The sequence below is a fragment of the Rattus rattus genome, chromosome 12, assembly GCF_011064425.1.
Source record: "Rattus rattus isolate New Zealand chromosome 12, Rrattus_CSIRO_v1, whole genome shotgun sequence".
Lineage (NCBI taxonomy): Eukaryota > Metazoa > Chordata > Mammalia > Rodentia > Muridae > Rattus > Rattus rattus.
Genome location: NC_046165.1, coordinates 68,252,074 through 68,267,994, shown reverse-complemented (window position 1 = coordinate 68,267,994; position 15,921 = coordinate 68,252,074). Strand labels below are relative to the sequence as shown.

Genomic DNA, 15,921 nt, shown 5'->3' with positions numbered 1-15,921 from the left:
GGAGAGACTGAGTCCGGAGCACGTCTCCCGGGACAGAAACACCCACCCCCGCCTACCCCCTTGAGAAGCGATCTCTCGGGTGCTCGGAAGAACAAAGCGGGCTTAAACCCCGGAACCACCGCCGCCCGCGGGCTCCCAGTCCTCCGCGCTATGCCAGCCCCAAAGCCCAAGCTGGCCTCTCAGGAACCAGGCGGCGGACGGGCTTCTCAGCTCCTTTCGCCCACCAGTTACCGTTCCACGAAGACACAGCGGTTCAGACCGCTCCGACCAGTGATAAAGTCACCATTGAGCAGGCCCGGCATTTACGAAAGAGCCGCCACAACCACCGCCGCAGCCAGAGCCCCGCCTCCTGGACCGACCCCGCCCAGCCCTGCTCCAATGACTCCTGGGAAATGTAGTTCTTACAGCCCCTATGAGCTTGCGCGCAGGCGCCTGGGGCACATGCAAACTACAACTCCCAGCAACACCACCATAAACGTTGCTAGGTTGCGCTTTGCGCGCTCTTTGGCGGCGGGCACTGGTCAACAGCTGTTGTTCTGAAATCAACCCATTGAGACCTGACCCCTGCGGTAACAGAGGGTGCACTCCACTGTGCCAGGAACACGAAGACTCAAACCACATCTAAAAGACGACAGGTTTGGGAGAGTTTCGTTGTCTTCGCTTTTCTCTTTGGATGGGTTTGATTTAATAAAGACCTGTTTAAAACAAAAAGTGACATTGTTTGGTAGAACAAATAAGTGAAGATAACCGTGGAAAAAAATTACTGGAAATAATCACCTGTTTTGTGGCTAGTTGGTGGCTTCACAAAGTGTATTCATTCAGTGTTTAAATTTTATATGAAATACTGAAAGTGCAGATATTTAAAAAAAAAAAAAATGCTGAGCATAGATTTTACTGTTTATTTGTATTGCCACCAGAGGGCTTCCAAAATAGACATGACCCTTTACTCTAGGATGCTACAACACTTCATGTTACCACAGTTTTCAGACCAGGTTTGAACAACATTGTAAACTAAATAGTATCTATTTTTATAAAAAAAAATCTAATTTTACTATTTTATTTTTACTTTATGTGCATGCATGTTTTGTCCGAATGTTAGTAGGTGCCTGGACATGTGTGCCTGGTGCCTGTGGAGGTCAGAAGGGGCCATCGGATCCCATGATCCCATAGAACTGGAGTTACATATGTTTGTGAGCTACCGTATAGGGGCTGAAAACTGAACTCGATCTTGGGAGAGAGAACAGCAAATGCTCCTAACCACTGGGCCATCCCATCTTCCCCTCTCCAGTTGATCAAATGTGTGCCTAACATGTTCTATCCCTGGCACTGTATAATCCAAAACTGGTGGCCAGTCTCTCAGATCCTCCAATATAAAGTGAGTTAGAGACCAATATGTAACACGAGATTCTATATAAAAAGGACATCAAAAAGAATCGCCCTTTATGCTAACTCAAATAAATCACTATCATTAAAAATTTATACAGATGCCTCAAACCTGGAGACTTGGGGAAAGGCTTTGAGATTTTGTTTTGGTTTCGTAGGTCACATCATAGATGAAGAAACCAAAGTTCAGACCTTCCGAGATCACATGCCTAAGATGTCGGAAACAGATGGAGCTCAGTGGGCAGCAAAGCCCTTGTGTACCAAAGGCCCTGAGTCCCATCCACAGCCCTACAACCCATCAGTCAGTAAATTGGGAATTTAAGATGTGAATGAGGGTTCAAATGGTCTTCCTTTGGCCTGAAAGCGAGCCCAGAAATCTTTGTTTTAAATGTGTATCTTTGACAGTAAACAATATCCTCTACTATTTCTGCCTACATTTTATTCTGTATAGTGCATTGTGCCACATTACTTGTTGACTGAATAAATGAATTTTATCAAACTCATCCTTCTTGTCTGTCTGTCTGTCTCTATCTCCTGATCCTCTTGCCTTCACTTCCCAGGGTATGTGCCACAAAGCATGTGTCCACATTCAAGTTTAAAGTAGCTTTTAAGATTTTAATGTAGAAGTTATCACCTGGAGCCTACATTTAAAAAGTAGTAGGGTTTAATGTCATCCTGTCATCCCACCACTTGGGCAAAGGAGGCAGGAGCAGCCTTGAACTAGCTACTTAGAGTTTAAGGGCAGCCTGGACTACATAGCAAGGCCCTGTCTCAAAAGATAAATGAGCCAGGCATGGTGGTGCACAACTTTAATCCTAGCACCCTGGAGGCAAAGGCAGGAGGATCTCTGTGAGTTTGAGGCCTGGTTTACAGAATGAGTTCTAGGACACCCAGGGCTGCTATATAGAGAAACTCTATCCTGGGGGAAAAAGAATAAAAAATAAAATAAATAGCACACTATTCAACTGTTGGTTGTGTGACCGCCTCCCCAAGTTCATAGCCTGGGCCAAAATCATAAGCAACATCATCCCGTGGGCTAAAGACTGAATTGAATTTTAGGAAAGCAGGCAATACTCATACTTCCTGACTGCAGACAAGATGTGATCAGACACCTCCTGGTCAGACCTACGCTGACAAGGACTGTACACCCTAGAACCGTAAGCCAGCACACCCTGTCCTTCCAAAAGCTGCTTTTATCAGGGCAAAAGACAAACTAGAACTGTTTCCTTTTCTGCTTTGTTTTCTAAGAGCGCACTAAAGATCTCTACCTCCACATTGCAGAGATTCCAGACATAAACCACCAAGCCTGTTTTTAATACATTGTAGGGACTGAATCCAGGGCTTCACACAAGCACTTTAACCTGCTGAACCATATCCCTAGTCCAGTAAAGAAGTTTCTAGGGATGGGGAGGTGGCTCAGTCCCTAGAGTGCTTGCCTTAGAAGCATAAAGACCAGAGTGTAACACACAATACCAACATTTTGAAAACAGCTGGAATCCAGCTAGGTGGCTCAGTGGGTAAAGCATTTGTCCTACAAGCCTGACGACATGAGTCCTGTTCCCAGAGTCATGTCAAAGTAGAAATAAGCACACATACGTGTACACATGCAAACAATAAATATATGTATATATTATACTTATAAAACCACACATACTGGTATGTGCTTGTAATCCCAGTGCTGGGAGGCAGAGACTGGTAGATTCCTAGTGCTCACTGGCTAGCTAGCCTAGCATACTTAATGAGTTCCAGATCGGTTGGCACCCGAAGACATCACCCAATAAAACATGTCACCAAAATTCAGCTCCACCTTTTACATTCAATTCTCTAGTCTAGACCTTATATTCTCATTTCATCGTATTCTGAGGAATCAAATTTTTTTCTAAATCAGTCCCTACTCAGTACATTTCTGATTCTAGCACCCAGGGCCCACACGTGTGAAACTAATAACCAACTGAGCTGTAGAGCCCTAGTCCCATCGTTTGAGTGTCTCCGATTAGTGATGGATGCTATTGTGCGCTCCAAACTCAGAAGTTCTCATTTTCTTCCACTGTTGATGCTGAAAATCCAACCCAGGGGCCCACAAATGTTAGCCAAGCCCTCTACCAAAGACCTAGCTCTTCAACCCTAAATTCTCTGTGATGTCAAACCTTTGGGAAATTTCTCACCTGCTCTGGGATTCCAGCGCGCTACTTAGCCCCAATCCATGATAATTTCTCTGTCAAAAGTCGCCATCTGTCACATCTCCCAGATTCAAATTTTGGATTTACCCCTACTGGCAATTTACAGTCTGAAAAAGAAACTGAAAGTCCTGAAAGCTGGGCTGATCTTGGAAGCTGAGGCCACGCCTTCTCGCCAGCTGGCAAAGTGATAGGGACAGTCTCAGGGCACCCCGCTAAGGGGCGCTGGCAACTTTGAGCATAGGTCCAGGGTTCAGGAGACTCAGCCACGGCCCCGCCCTGACGCGCCCCACCTCTCCCGGAAGCACAGAGGCTGGAACGCTGGCTGCGGGGCTCCGAGGAGAGGATCATCCGTCCCCAGAAGGGCCAGGAGGGATCTCCAAGCAGGTGCGTGGGTGCCCCAGGAGGCTGTCTGACAGCCCGAGGACCCCGGTAGTCCCGGGTGGCCATGACCTTCGCTGAAACTTTGCGCAGGGGTCGCGCCCCTAGGCCGGGTGCGCTGGAGAGGTCAACCTTGTCTGCGCGATCAGACCCTCTGCTGTTCTGGGAAAATAAGCAGCAGAACACAACATGTCTTTACTTTCTGAAAGTTGAATTTCCAAGGAAACTTATGGTAGAAGAAATTAACTCATTGAGGTCGGGAGTTGAAATTTGGCCAAACCTGACTGACTGTAAGGTTTAGCTCCCGGTCCTACTAAGACAAAAAAATAAATAAATAAAAAGAAGGGATTGGGTTAATTTGCAGTTTTAGCCAAGACTGGGAATAGAGAAATTCTTAATCTGTCTGACCCTACCTATGGCAGTTACAATTCATTTTAATGAAAAAGAGGAAGGTCAGGAAATAAGCCTTTTTTTGTTTTGTTTTGTCCTTGTGTCGGATATATGCCTCTGCCCTACTAAAAGCTACTTCCGGTGCTATGGCTATTCTTGTCTGTTAAATTGACACACCTAGGAAAAGTGAACCTCAACTGAGAAATGGCCTCCATCAGATTGACCTCTGGGGCGTGTCTGCAGAGCATTTTCTTGATTGCTAACTGAAGGAAGAGAGCTTAGCCCAGAATTGCGGCTTCTAGGCAGGGGGTCCTGGACTGTATAAGGAAAGCAGGTGAACAGAAGCAGAAAGCAAGCCAGTAAGCAGCGTTCTTCCTTGACTATTAATCAATTTATTTATTCGCTTTACAACCCAATCGCATCCTTTCATACAGTCAGTTCCTTAAACTGTGCTACTGTTATGAATCGTTATGTAAAAATATCTGTGTTTTCCCGTGGTCTTAGGAGACCCTGGCAACGGGGTCGAGACCCACAGATTGAGAACCACTGGCTTCCAGGTTCCTGCCCAGAGTTCATGCCCTGACTTTCGTGTTTGACCGTAAGCTGTGAGATGAAAGAAACCTTTTCCTCCTCGAGTGGCTTTTGGTTATGATCTTTCTAACAACAATAGAAACGATTAACATAAGGTTCTCGCATGAGCCTCTTTATTCCCAACCGGGTGTTTCTTGCAGAGATCCTGTTTCCTACGGCCCCTTACAGAAGACACGGGTCTGTAAAATAGTTCCTGCGGGGGTGCAGAATGATTCACTGGGGGACGGAGTGGGTAGACCTCAACCTTCTGTGGATTCTGGACTACTAAATGACAGTACAAAAATAGCGACAACCCAAGTGTGCGTTTTCGAGGGAGAAAGTCACTCTAGAGAATGAGTGTGTTGCAGAATTTTTCATCACACTTGACTCCATCTTTATTCAGGAAGCTCTTACTAGGTAAATAAGTTTAACGCCCTGTGCCACGAGGATACATCTGCTTTCCAGGGAGTTAATCCTTCCATTACAGAAGTGTGTTACCGATGCCATTTAGTCTGGCCATGCTGACAGTATCAGAAGGTTTTTCCATAATCATGGGCTTTACTTTATGTGCGAGTGTTTTAAAGTGATCCGGATTCTAGCTTGTAAATAAAGCATAGCTCTTAAGTAGAATTAGCCCTCATGTAGAAACGAAGACAGGAGTGGAGAACAGCCAATGAGAGAAGAGTAACTGTGTGATGCTGGGACCTATCTCAGGGCAGCCAATAGGATGGGCAATAGGTTGATGGGCAACCCTGGGACATCCTAAAAGGAAGAAACGTGGGTGATGAAAGCTACCACTACCGTTTACTAGAGAGGCAGCCTTTCCTCCACTGTGTAGTTTCTCACGCTTTTGTCAGGAATTCGATCTCTGCGGCTGGGTGGGCTTGTTTCTTGAGCCTTCTGTTGCACCCATGTATGTCTGTTTCTATGTCTGCACCAGAGTTTTTGTTACTGCGACTCTGTAGTGTGAATCAGAAATGAGCCTTGTTCTTCCTGCTAAGGGTCGCTCTGGTTACTGTGAGTCGTGTGTGCTTCCGTGTGATTGTTTTCCTCTTCTATGAAGAATATCTTTGGGATTTTGGTGAGGATTGCTTTGAACCTGTAGATCATTTTCAATAATACAGGAACCTTATACTATTCTGTCAACGCATTCACAGGGAAGGCCTCCCTTGTAGTTTCTTCTTTCGTGCTTTAAAGTCTTCATCAGAGAGGTATTTTACCTTCTTCATTAGGGTCATTTAATTAGGGTCATCCTAATTTGATTTGTTTTGTTTTGTTTTTCAAGACAAGGTTTCTCTGTGTAGCACTGGCTGCCCTAGAACTTGCTCTGTAGACCAGGGTGTCGTTGAACTCAGAGATCAGCTTGCCTCTGCCTCCTGAGTGCTGGGACCAAAGGCATGCGCCATCACCACCAGGCTTTAATTTAACTTTTAAAAACTATTGGAAATGACTTTTTTAAAATGCAGGTCTTTTTGACAAGTTTGTAATTGGTTCAGTGAGAAGATGCTTACGCTTTGTTGGTTTTTCCTGCTACTTTTCTGAAAGTGTTTTTCAAGTCTAAGAATTTTCTGGTAGAAGCCAGTCATGGGGACACACACCAGTAACCCTAACACTCTGGAAGCTACAACAGAAGGATCACCATGAGTTTGAGACCTGAGCTTCACAGTGAGATCTAGGCTAGCAAGTACAGACTGGATCTCAACATTAAACCAGGCTGGTGAGGTATCGTGGTGCACACCTTTAATCCTAGGACTTGGGTGAGAGAGTTAGACGGATCTCTGAGATGGAGGCCAGCCTGGTCTACATAGCAAGTTCTAGGCTAGCCAAGGCTACAAAAATGTAACGCAAACCAAACAAATTCAATAAAAACCAACAACACCTAGTTTCTGGTGGAGTCTTTGGGATCTTTTGGGGATTGCAGCCTGTCATACAGAAAAATGGATGAGCTGGCTGTCCCCTTTCCCATGTGTATTTCTCTCGTTTCTCTCTCTAGTCCAGTAAGACTTCTAGTACCATATTGAAAAGAATGGAGAACGGCCACTCCTTTCTAACTTTAGAGGAAATCCCCATGGAGTGTAGTGTTGACTACAAGCTTGTCATGTTTAGCTCTTACTACATTGAGGTGCGTTTCTTCTGTCTCTAGTTCCACAGAGGCTTTGTCACGAAGGATGTTGGACTTTGCCAAAGGCCTTTAATGTGTCTACAGATTCGGGCAGTCATGTTTGTCATTACATCTATTCAGCCATTGTGCTCTATCCATAGGTCTGGACATATTGAGCCAATCTTATATGCCTGGGATGAAACTAATTTTATCACAGTGTTCTTGAAATTGATTTACAATATTCTTAAGAAATATGGTGATTGTCAGAGGATTTGGTCTGTAGTTTTCTTTTTGTTGCTCTTGTGTCCTCTCTGGTTTGATGTGCAATGGCTTTATAGGATGAGTGTGGGAGTTTCCCTTCCCTTTTTACTTTGTGAAGCATTCTGAGAAGTGCTGTCTTCCTCTTAGCAGCATGGGGCAATATGGCTGCGAACCCGTCCCATACTGTGTGAGACTTTGTGGGCACGTTTCATTACTGTTTCTACTAGTAGCCTGTTGCATCTGCTTACGTTGTTTATGTCTTCTTGATTTAATTCTGATAGGTCAAGAATATCTAGGAATGTATTTATTTCTTCCAGATTTTCTACATTTTTTTGGTAATTCAAGTTAAAGTATTGCTTAAGATACTCTACATTTTATTTCAAGATATTGTAATATTCCCTTTTCATCTTCAAATTCTTCTTTTTTTTCCCCAATTCCACTCCTTCTTAAAAGGGGGGAAAATATCCATAGGAGGGGATATGGAAGCAAAGTTTAGAGCAGCGACTCAAGGAATGGCCATTCAGAGCCTGACCCATATGTGGCCCATATATATACAGCCACCAAAACCAGATAAGATTGATGAAGCTAAAAAATGCATGCTGAAAGGGACCCGATATAAATCTCTCCTGAGAGACACAGCCAGAGCATGTCCAATACAGAGGTCAATGCTAGCAGCAAACCACTGAACTGAGAACAGGACCCCCTGGGGGGAATTAGAGGAAGGATTGAAAGAGCTGAAGGGGCTTGCAACCCCATAAGAACAACAATGCCAACCAATCACACCTTCCAGGGACTAAACCACTACCGAAAGACTATACATGGACTGACTCAGGGCTCCAACTGCATATGTAGCAGAGAATAGCCTTGTTGGGGCACCAGGGGAAGGGGAAGCCCTTGGTCTTGCCAAGGTTGAACCCCCAGTGCAGGGGAATATGGGGGGGCAGTAAGGGGGTGGATGGGGGGAATACCCGTATGGGGGAGGGGGAGGGAAGGGGAGGGGGGCTTATGGACAGGAAACCGGGAAGGGGAATAACATTTGAAATGTAAGTAAGAAATATATCTAATAAAAATTTTTTTTTAAAAAATAATAAACAGATGGGTCACTCTTTTACCCCAGTTTTCACCCAAGAAGCAAAGGGGAAATTCTATACTTTGTGCTAACATTATATGAACTAGAGTGGAAAGTCAGGGTGAAATTTTGCCCATATTAGGGCTCTACCATCTATCAGGAAGTGTGGAATGATGTCATTAAGCAGGTGAGGCAGGTACAGGATAGAAGGAGGCCTGACATTGGACGAGAAGGAAGGATGGTGGGGAGAAAAGTTTGAGAGAAGAGGAGACTGGAATGGGAGGAGGAAGCTGTGAAGAGAACATGGAGGCTGACGTTAAGATTCCACTCTGTGGGGGTTGGGGATTTAGCTCAGTGGTAGAGCGCTTGCCTAGAAAGCGCAAGGCCCTGGGTTCGGTCCCCAGCTACGAAAAAAAGAACCAAAAAAAAAAAAAAGATTCCACTCTGTGTATTTACAGGTTGTTATGAATATTCATCTCTAAATTCTTAACTTGGTGCTTTCTATCCATCTATATCTATCCATCTATCTACCTATCTATCTATCTATCTATCTATCTATCTATCTATCTATCTCCATTCTCCTTTACGGCCTTATGTAACCATAAAGACTTACTCAGACTTACTCATCTTACTATATAGCTGAGGATAACCCTGATAGTCTGACCCTCTACCTCTACATAGACATGCACCACCATGAACCAGTTTGAGCTGACACTGAGGGTCAAGTCCACCACTTTACTGCACTCTGCAAACCCAGTGACACCTCAGCCCTTCTCTCTTTACTTTGTCAGTCTTGCTTATCTTTTCCAAGAAGCAGCGTTTTGATTGGCTAATCCCAAGTCTCGATCTTCTACCCCGTTCCGTTTGTTCCGTTCGTTTCTGCTCCACCACCTACTGTTTTTGCTTTCAGCTCGTTCTTGCTTTTCTAGGTAGTGGGGCGGGGGGATCGTTAGGTGTTTAAATTTCAGATTACACTGATTCATTTTTCTTTTTATTTTTGTTAAACATCTTTTAAAAAGCATTTATTTATATATATGGGTACTTTATCTGCATGTGCATCTGCACATCAGAAGACAGCATCGGACGGTTCTGAGCCGCCATGTGGTGCTAGGAAACGAATCCAGACCTTCCCAAGTGCATAAGTGTTCCTAACCACTGAGCCATATCTCCAGCTACTTATTTTATTTTATTTTTGAGATAGCGTTTCACTATGTAACCTTGGCTGGCCTGGATCTCACTATGTAGACCAGGCTGGCCTCAAACTCACAGAAACCACAGGCCTTTGCCTCCTGAGTTCTGGGATTAAAGACAGGCGCCACCACACTCAGCCTTACTCTGGTCTTTTTATTGTAAGCACTGGTAGCCGTGGATAGGTGTGGCCTTTGCAGTCTGCATGGAGCCATTTACATTTAAGGGAATCACGGAGAGATGTTTACTACTTCATGCCACTTTACTGGTTGTTTTTCTGGGTGGAGGGATAACTATTCTTTTCCATTGCTGTTGGGAAGTTGCTGGTTTACTGTGTTGGTCGTAGCTTTGTCCATCTGTCCTTCCAGAAATGTAGTATTTCCTCTGCTCTTCTGTTGAGGATCCTTTCCCTCCTCTGTGGAGAGAGAGTATTACAATATTGTGTAAGCATCTTCTGCAGTGCTGGCTTGCTGGCCATGAACTGCCGTGGACTGTGCTTTTCCTAAAGTGCCCTTACTTCACAATCAAATTTAACAGATACTTGCTGGATACGATAATCGAGGTCATTAATTCTTTACTTTCAGCAGTTACAGTGTGCAATCCATCCTTTCCTGGATGAGAGAGGTGATGTCACTGCGTGTCTCTGTAGGCGAGTTGGTACTTTCCCACGACACTCCATTTATTTTTTTCCTCGTATTTTTGACATTTTGGAAAGTACCTTTGGCAGCCCCGTCAGTCTGGAATTCTAAATGCCTCTTGTATTTGGCGGTCTGTTTTCATTCTCTAGATCTGGAAGATTTTCTGTTACAAGTGACTTGAGTTAGCAATGAAACAGTAACAATCTAAGAAAGTCTGACAGTGGAGGAGGAACATGTGGGGAAAGAAGCCCAGCGTGGTAGCTCACACCTGGAATCCCAGCGCTTGGAAAGCTCTGCAATCTCACGAGTTCAAGGCCAGCCTCGGGTAGAGAAGGAGAAATGAAAAAAAAAAAAACAAACAAACAAACAAGGAAAACAAAAAGATTTGCTCATAGTGACAAAGCAACTATGAATAAAACGAGATAAATAGAAACATAAAATATATCCATTTGGAGATAATTTGTAATATGGTAAAAAATGAAAATATTCCTAAAAGTGTAGTTACTGGGAATGTAAGGCAAAGAAGGAGAAGGAAGTGGAAGTGTGGAAGCAGCCTCTTTCTGGTCTTAGAAACCTGGAGAGGTGGCTCAGCCATAGAGGATTTACCTTCCTTGTCAAGCACTGAGTTTGGTCCCCAGCCCCACTTCAGATGGCTCACAGCCACCTGTAACTCCAGCTGTAGGGGATCCGACACCCATTTCTGGCCTCCACGGTCACTGGCACATACACAGGGCACATATGTACACCCCAGGAAATAAATCGATCTTTAAAAAGAGAAAACTGGACACTGCCTGTTGTGTACCAGGGAAGCCAGTTGGACTTTAGGGACTCTCCCCGTGTTTATGTTGGTGTTGACTGGCATGCCCGATTCGCGAGACCCCCAAAACGACCACCAAGAAACTGTATCCGATGCAAATACAAGAAAGTCTATTTGTGAGCTCAGCTCAGACCTCCTCGATCCGCCCTGACGCTGCAGGGTAGGAGAGCAGCAGCGAGGCTTAGGGAATCAGGGTTTATAAAGGAAAAAACCTGCAGGCGCAAGTGGGGGCAGGAGGGGAGAGCGAGTGGGGGAGGGTCGTCTGTGCCTTGGAGTTCCGTGATTGGGAAAGAGTGTATTGGGGAATGGGCCAAACCGCAAGCGGTGTTTCTAAATCAAAAAAGAGAATAACACAATCGGGTGTTGATTTTCCCACTGACTGATCCACTGTGAATGCAGGTGGGTGCATCTGGTTCAACTGAGAATGGACATCTCATGGTCGTTCTTTGAACTGGGAGGTCCCGGTACCTTGGTGGGGGGGAGGCGGAAGGGCTGTGACAACGGCCAATTTCCCCTTTGTTTTTTAAACAGAGACTTCCCAGTACCTGGTGGGGTGGGGAACTGGAGATTGACAGTTCCTGTTTCACTGGCCCTGTGCTGCACAAGCGTCCAGCACCCCCAGCACCTGATCGTCACTTCAGTAGCTTCTCCCTGCACGCCAGGGGCTTCTGCTGCTCTTGCTTAGTTTCACAGTCTGTGGGCAGGGCAGTTTATCTCACCCTCCTGAAGTTCCCCAGATCCTACTCACTGGCTAATTTGAAAATGTCTCCCAGGTGGAATGTGGGCAGCCACCACAGTACTGAGATCTGTTCAGGCGGAGGACCCGTTTTAGTGCTTTCAAAACTATTAATCACTTTGTTCTCAGCCCTAGCTGTGAAGGGCGGAGAGGTGGCCCCAGAGGCTGAGTCACACACAGTCCTCAGGTCCTCAGGTCAGGGATATTTCAGCTTGTCAACACTCGCCCTTACTGTTCTGCAGAATTTCCTCCCAGGACTTCAGACTGTGACACTTAGATTCAGACTCTGACAACAGCACTTCCCTGTTATGTAAGCCAGGAGATTGACAGGCCCAACTGGATTAACTCTTATGTTTTGAGTAGCTTGGACTCTTAGGTCTCCATCCAGGCCAGAGAAATTGCTTTTCCCCAAGGAGCCTTGATCAAAGCTATTGTAGCATTAACAGAAAAAAAAAAAAAAAAAGAAAGTGCGTTTGACATCTTCTAGCCTGGCTCTTAGACCAGTTCCTGCCTTGGCAAGTTGATCTTTAAAGGTCAAGAACTAAGCTTTCTCCTCTTGTCCCACAGACTTGGAGGAACGCTCACTGCATATCCTCTTATCTCAGCTAACTGAGCATGTCTTATTAGTTTTGAGGTATATCCTGAGAGGCCTGCTCTCAGCCACTCCTACCCAGGGCTCCTTTTGGCTGAGAGAACCCACCTCTTTTCCATGTTCCAGCTAAGGAATCGAAGCCAGTTTGGAAGGGGACCGTGGCAGGAAAGGTCACATGTTCATACTTCTCCAGCATCACGACCCTCTGAGCAGGTAGCAGACTGGCCCGTTCCTCTGTGGAAATTGAAAGTCATTGACTAATAAGGGCCTGGCAGATAAAGACACAGCTGATCGGATCTTTGACAAATGGCCTGTAGCTTTTCAGCCAATGGAGGTGGTGTGCACTGTGTTGTCACAGCCAAGCCTTTGAGCCTCGTACCATGTAATATTTTACTTTGGAAGTAAAGGCTTCTGTTCTGGGGGAGGCAGGGATGCACCTCAGGGACGAAGGCTTTAAGCACAAGCCCTGGTTGAATTGCTAGCATTTCAAGAAAAAAAAGGGGGTGGGGGAGAAAAATGAAAACAAAGGAGAGGTAAGGGGGAAGAGGGGGCAGGGAGGGAGGGAGAACATGCTTTTAGGTTTTTGAGTCACGGGTCTGATCCATAGCTGAGATCTGTCGTATTTCTGACGGGGCCCTTCGTATTCTACATTATAGCAACACGTGTGTACTTCATTCTGAAGGAAGGAAGCTGCACACACAGACTGCCCGTTGTTTGCTCTGAGTCAGCCTTCAATTTAGATGTCAGGAGGAAGGTGAAACCCAGTGACCGTGGTGTATGTGAACCCTCGCCCGCCACCCAGGGAGAAAGAGACAATATGAAGCAGAGTTCTGTTTAGTGAAATAATAAAGACGCACCATCCCACACTACCCGGACAGGGCACTGGTGGGCCTGGCCAGGCTCTCTGACCTGGAACTCCGAAATCTCTCCACCCGACTTGCTAAGTTCCCATGGCCGGTCGCTGCCACGCCAGCCCCACACATTCAAATTCACATGGCTAGTTCCGGTGCCCTTCTCGCAAACCCACGCCTTGCCGCCATACCTTTCTCTCTGGAACCCAGCTGAATCGCCACATGAAGGAAAACCCTGCACAAACGTAGTTTAGAATCAACAATTGCTGGGCTCAGCAACAGGCTTCCTAATTTGTAAGCCGTTCTAAGTTAAATCTTCCAGTAGGGGATCCAGAGCCGGGGTGTGGGGGAGGGGTGGGGGGACGCGGGGACACACCCTTCCCGTAACCTGTTGTTTTTTTTGGCCTCCACCTGTCCCTTGTTCAAAAGCAAGCCTTTTTTTCTGTACCCCCTTTCTCCGACCCAGAAGGCCTGCCTACTACTCCTCGCCAGTGATTGGTCCACTGAAATCTTTATTCATTAGGGGAAGGTTCTGCCACAGAGCTCCATCATCACCCACCACGTGACCAGAGGGGCAAGACTGACTCTTGAAATGAGAGACTGCCTTTATTACAGTCCACCTCAAGATGCCATAGAAGTCAGATCTTTAGATGCCAATCCATTCCCAAATTCCTAAGCAGACTGCCAAATTTCTGAATTAAGCTAATTTAAAGATTCGATTCCTGGGTTCGGCCTGTGTGTCAGGCAGTACAGAGCTGTTACGTTTTCATTAACGTGTGCATTATGAACCTGTAGAAAGAATTCTTAGGTCATAAGATCAGCCATAAAAACTAAAAATAAATAGCAAGTGAGTAAAAATTGAAAAACTACATATTAATATTGCCACAAGCTGGGATAGTCATGTTAGTGCTGGCTTTTGGATAGAGTTGGGTCTCAGGAGGACCCTGACAAATTGCTAGGGACTGAGGAGTTTGGTAGAAGAGTTATTAACTCCCTGAGCAGAGAGATGAATGGGCAACACCATGCTAGGGGTTCCAAGGAGAGCCCTGGCACAGTCAGAGACCTCATGCCTTCTTTTCATACTGTCTGTCTGGGAGAAGGTACACAGCAACAACCTGCAGCCAGGTCCTTGATTTGTGGCAGGAGGCAGGAAAGGGGACAGGGAACAGGATATGGCACTACTCTAATGTCCCTGTCAGCAATATTCACTGAGAAGTGACCTCTTAAGAAATATGACTTGAGCTAGCTGTAATCCCAGGACACAGAGACTGAGGCAAAAGGGTCATCACACGCTCAAGACTGGATTACAAAATGTATATACCAGGCCAGCCAGCAGTACATGAGAAATAACTGTCTCAAAAATTGTGTGTGTGTGTGTGTGTGTGTGTGTGTGTGTGTGTGTGTGTGTGTGTACGTGTGCACACATGAGTTTGGCTTGGGAAAGTGTCATAATGCCATTATAGTGCATAATTAAGATACATTCATAAAAAAGCGTCTTAGGGGACTGGAGAAATGGCCTCACAGTTAGGAGTGTACCCTTCTCTTATAGAGGACACAATTTCATTTCACAGCTCCAGTGACAGGGGCTCACGAATGCCTGTAACTCCAGCTGTACTTGGAGGTAACATCTCCAACCTCCAAGGGCAACCACACTCCTATGTGCGTACCCTAGCCCATGAATACACGGACACATAAATAAAAATTTTAAAAACATTTCCTAAATGGAAAACTAACTCAAAAGCAAGCAAACCCGGGGTTGGGGATTTAGCTCAGTGGTAGAGCGCTTGCCTAGGAAGCGCAAGGCCCTGGGTTCGGTCCCCAGCTCCGGGGGGAAAAAAAAAAAAAAAAGAACAAAAAAAAAAAAAAAAAGAAAAAAAGAAAAAGCAAGCAAACTATCCCTCCAAAGAGGGCTGGGAGTGTAACAATGGCAGAGTGTTTGAGCCCTCAGGTTCCAACCTCAGCACCGTATGCAAAAGTATGGAAATAAATCCACTTAACATGTACTTAAAATACTTATCCTGGAGCTACAGGTACAGCCTGATACCACAGCAAGTGCTTAGCTTGCCCCAAAGCAGATGCAACCTGATTAAACCAACCACTGAAAGGCAAATATGTATTCTCTCATTTGTCTTTCCAAATTTTCATATAAACACAGAAAATCACACATGTATACGTATGTATGTAACATATATGTATATAGAAGTAAAACTGTCTATCAGGACAAAGAGAGGCAACATAAGGAATGAGAAGGATACAGGGATGTGAGAGGGAATGTGTTCCGTGTATAATATATACACACATGAAGCTTAAACGTCACATAATTACAACAAGCCTAGGACTCAAAACTATCTTTTTTTTCTTTCAGGATGACTTTGGGAATCTTTGCAAATTGTATATTCTGCTTAAAAGTCAAGTACTTACCTCGTCAACAGAAGAAAAAGCTGCAAACTGATATTAAGGAAAATGGCGGAAAGTTTTCCTTTTTATTAAACCCTCAGGTATTTCCAAATCTCACCAGTTACTGTCTGATTAATAGGATGTGTTCAGGGAACACTGCTCGTGACCAGAGAGTAAGCAGAGGAGACTGGGCAGGTGACAACATGAGAAGGCTGGAGACACTGAGACATGGCCCCCTTGGGGATAGACCAGAAGAAGCAGAGGATGCCAGAGGACCCAGCCCAGCCCAGCCCAGCCCAGACTGTTCTACTCTGGGTGGTTTATAACACTGTTTCTACCTTGTCAACCTGACCTTTGGGGCTTAGCCATA

At 45.3% G+C, this 15,921-nt stretch overlaps 1 protein-coding gene and 1 long non-coding RNA gene across 2 annotated transcripts in view; both read left to right on the top strand.

Annotated features, from left to right (window-relative positions):
- The first annotated feature begins 532 nt into the window (after positions 1-532).
- Positions 533-1,886, top strand: LOC116913096. Its single transcript, XR_004389594.1, has 2 exons — positions 533-635; positions 1,542-1,886. It is a non-coding gene; the product is annotated as an uncharacterized LOC116913096 (long non-coding RNA).
- Positions 1,887-3,832: 1,946 nt separating this feature from the next.
- Parp4 (poly(ADP-ribose) polymerase family member 4) overlaps positions 3,833-15,921 on the top strand; it is a 75,762-nt gene continuing 63,673 nt past the window's right edge. Inside the window, exons 1-2 of the mRNA XM_032917228.1 lie at positions 3,833-3,947; positions 15,520-15,652. Coding sequence (XP_032773119.1) covers positions 15,521-15,652 — 132 coding nt within the window. The 5' untranslated portion in view covers positions 3,833-3,947; position 15,520. The remainder of the gene's footprint in view (positions 3,948-15,519; positions 15,653-15,921) is intronic.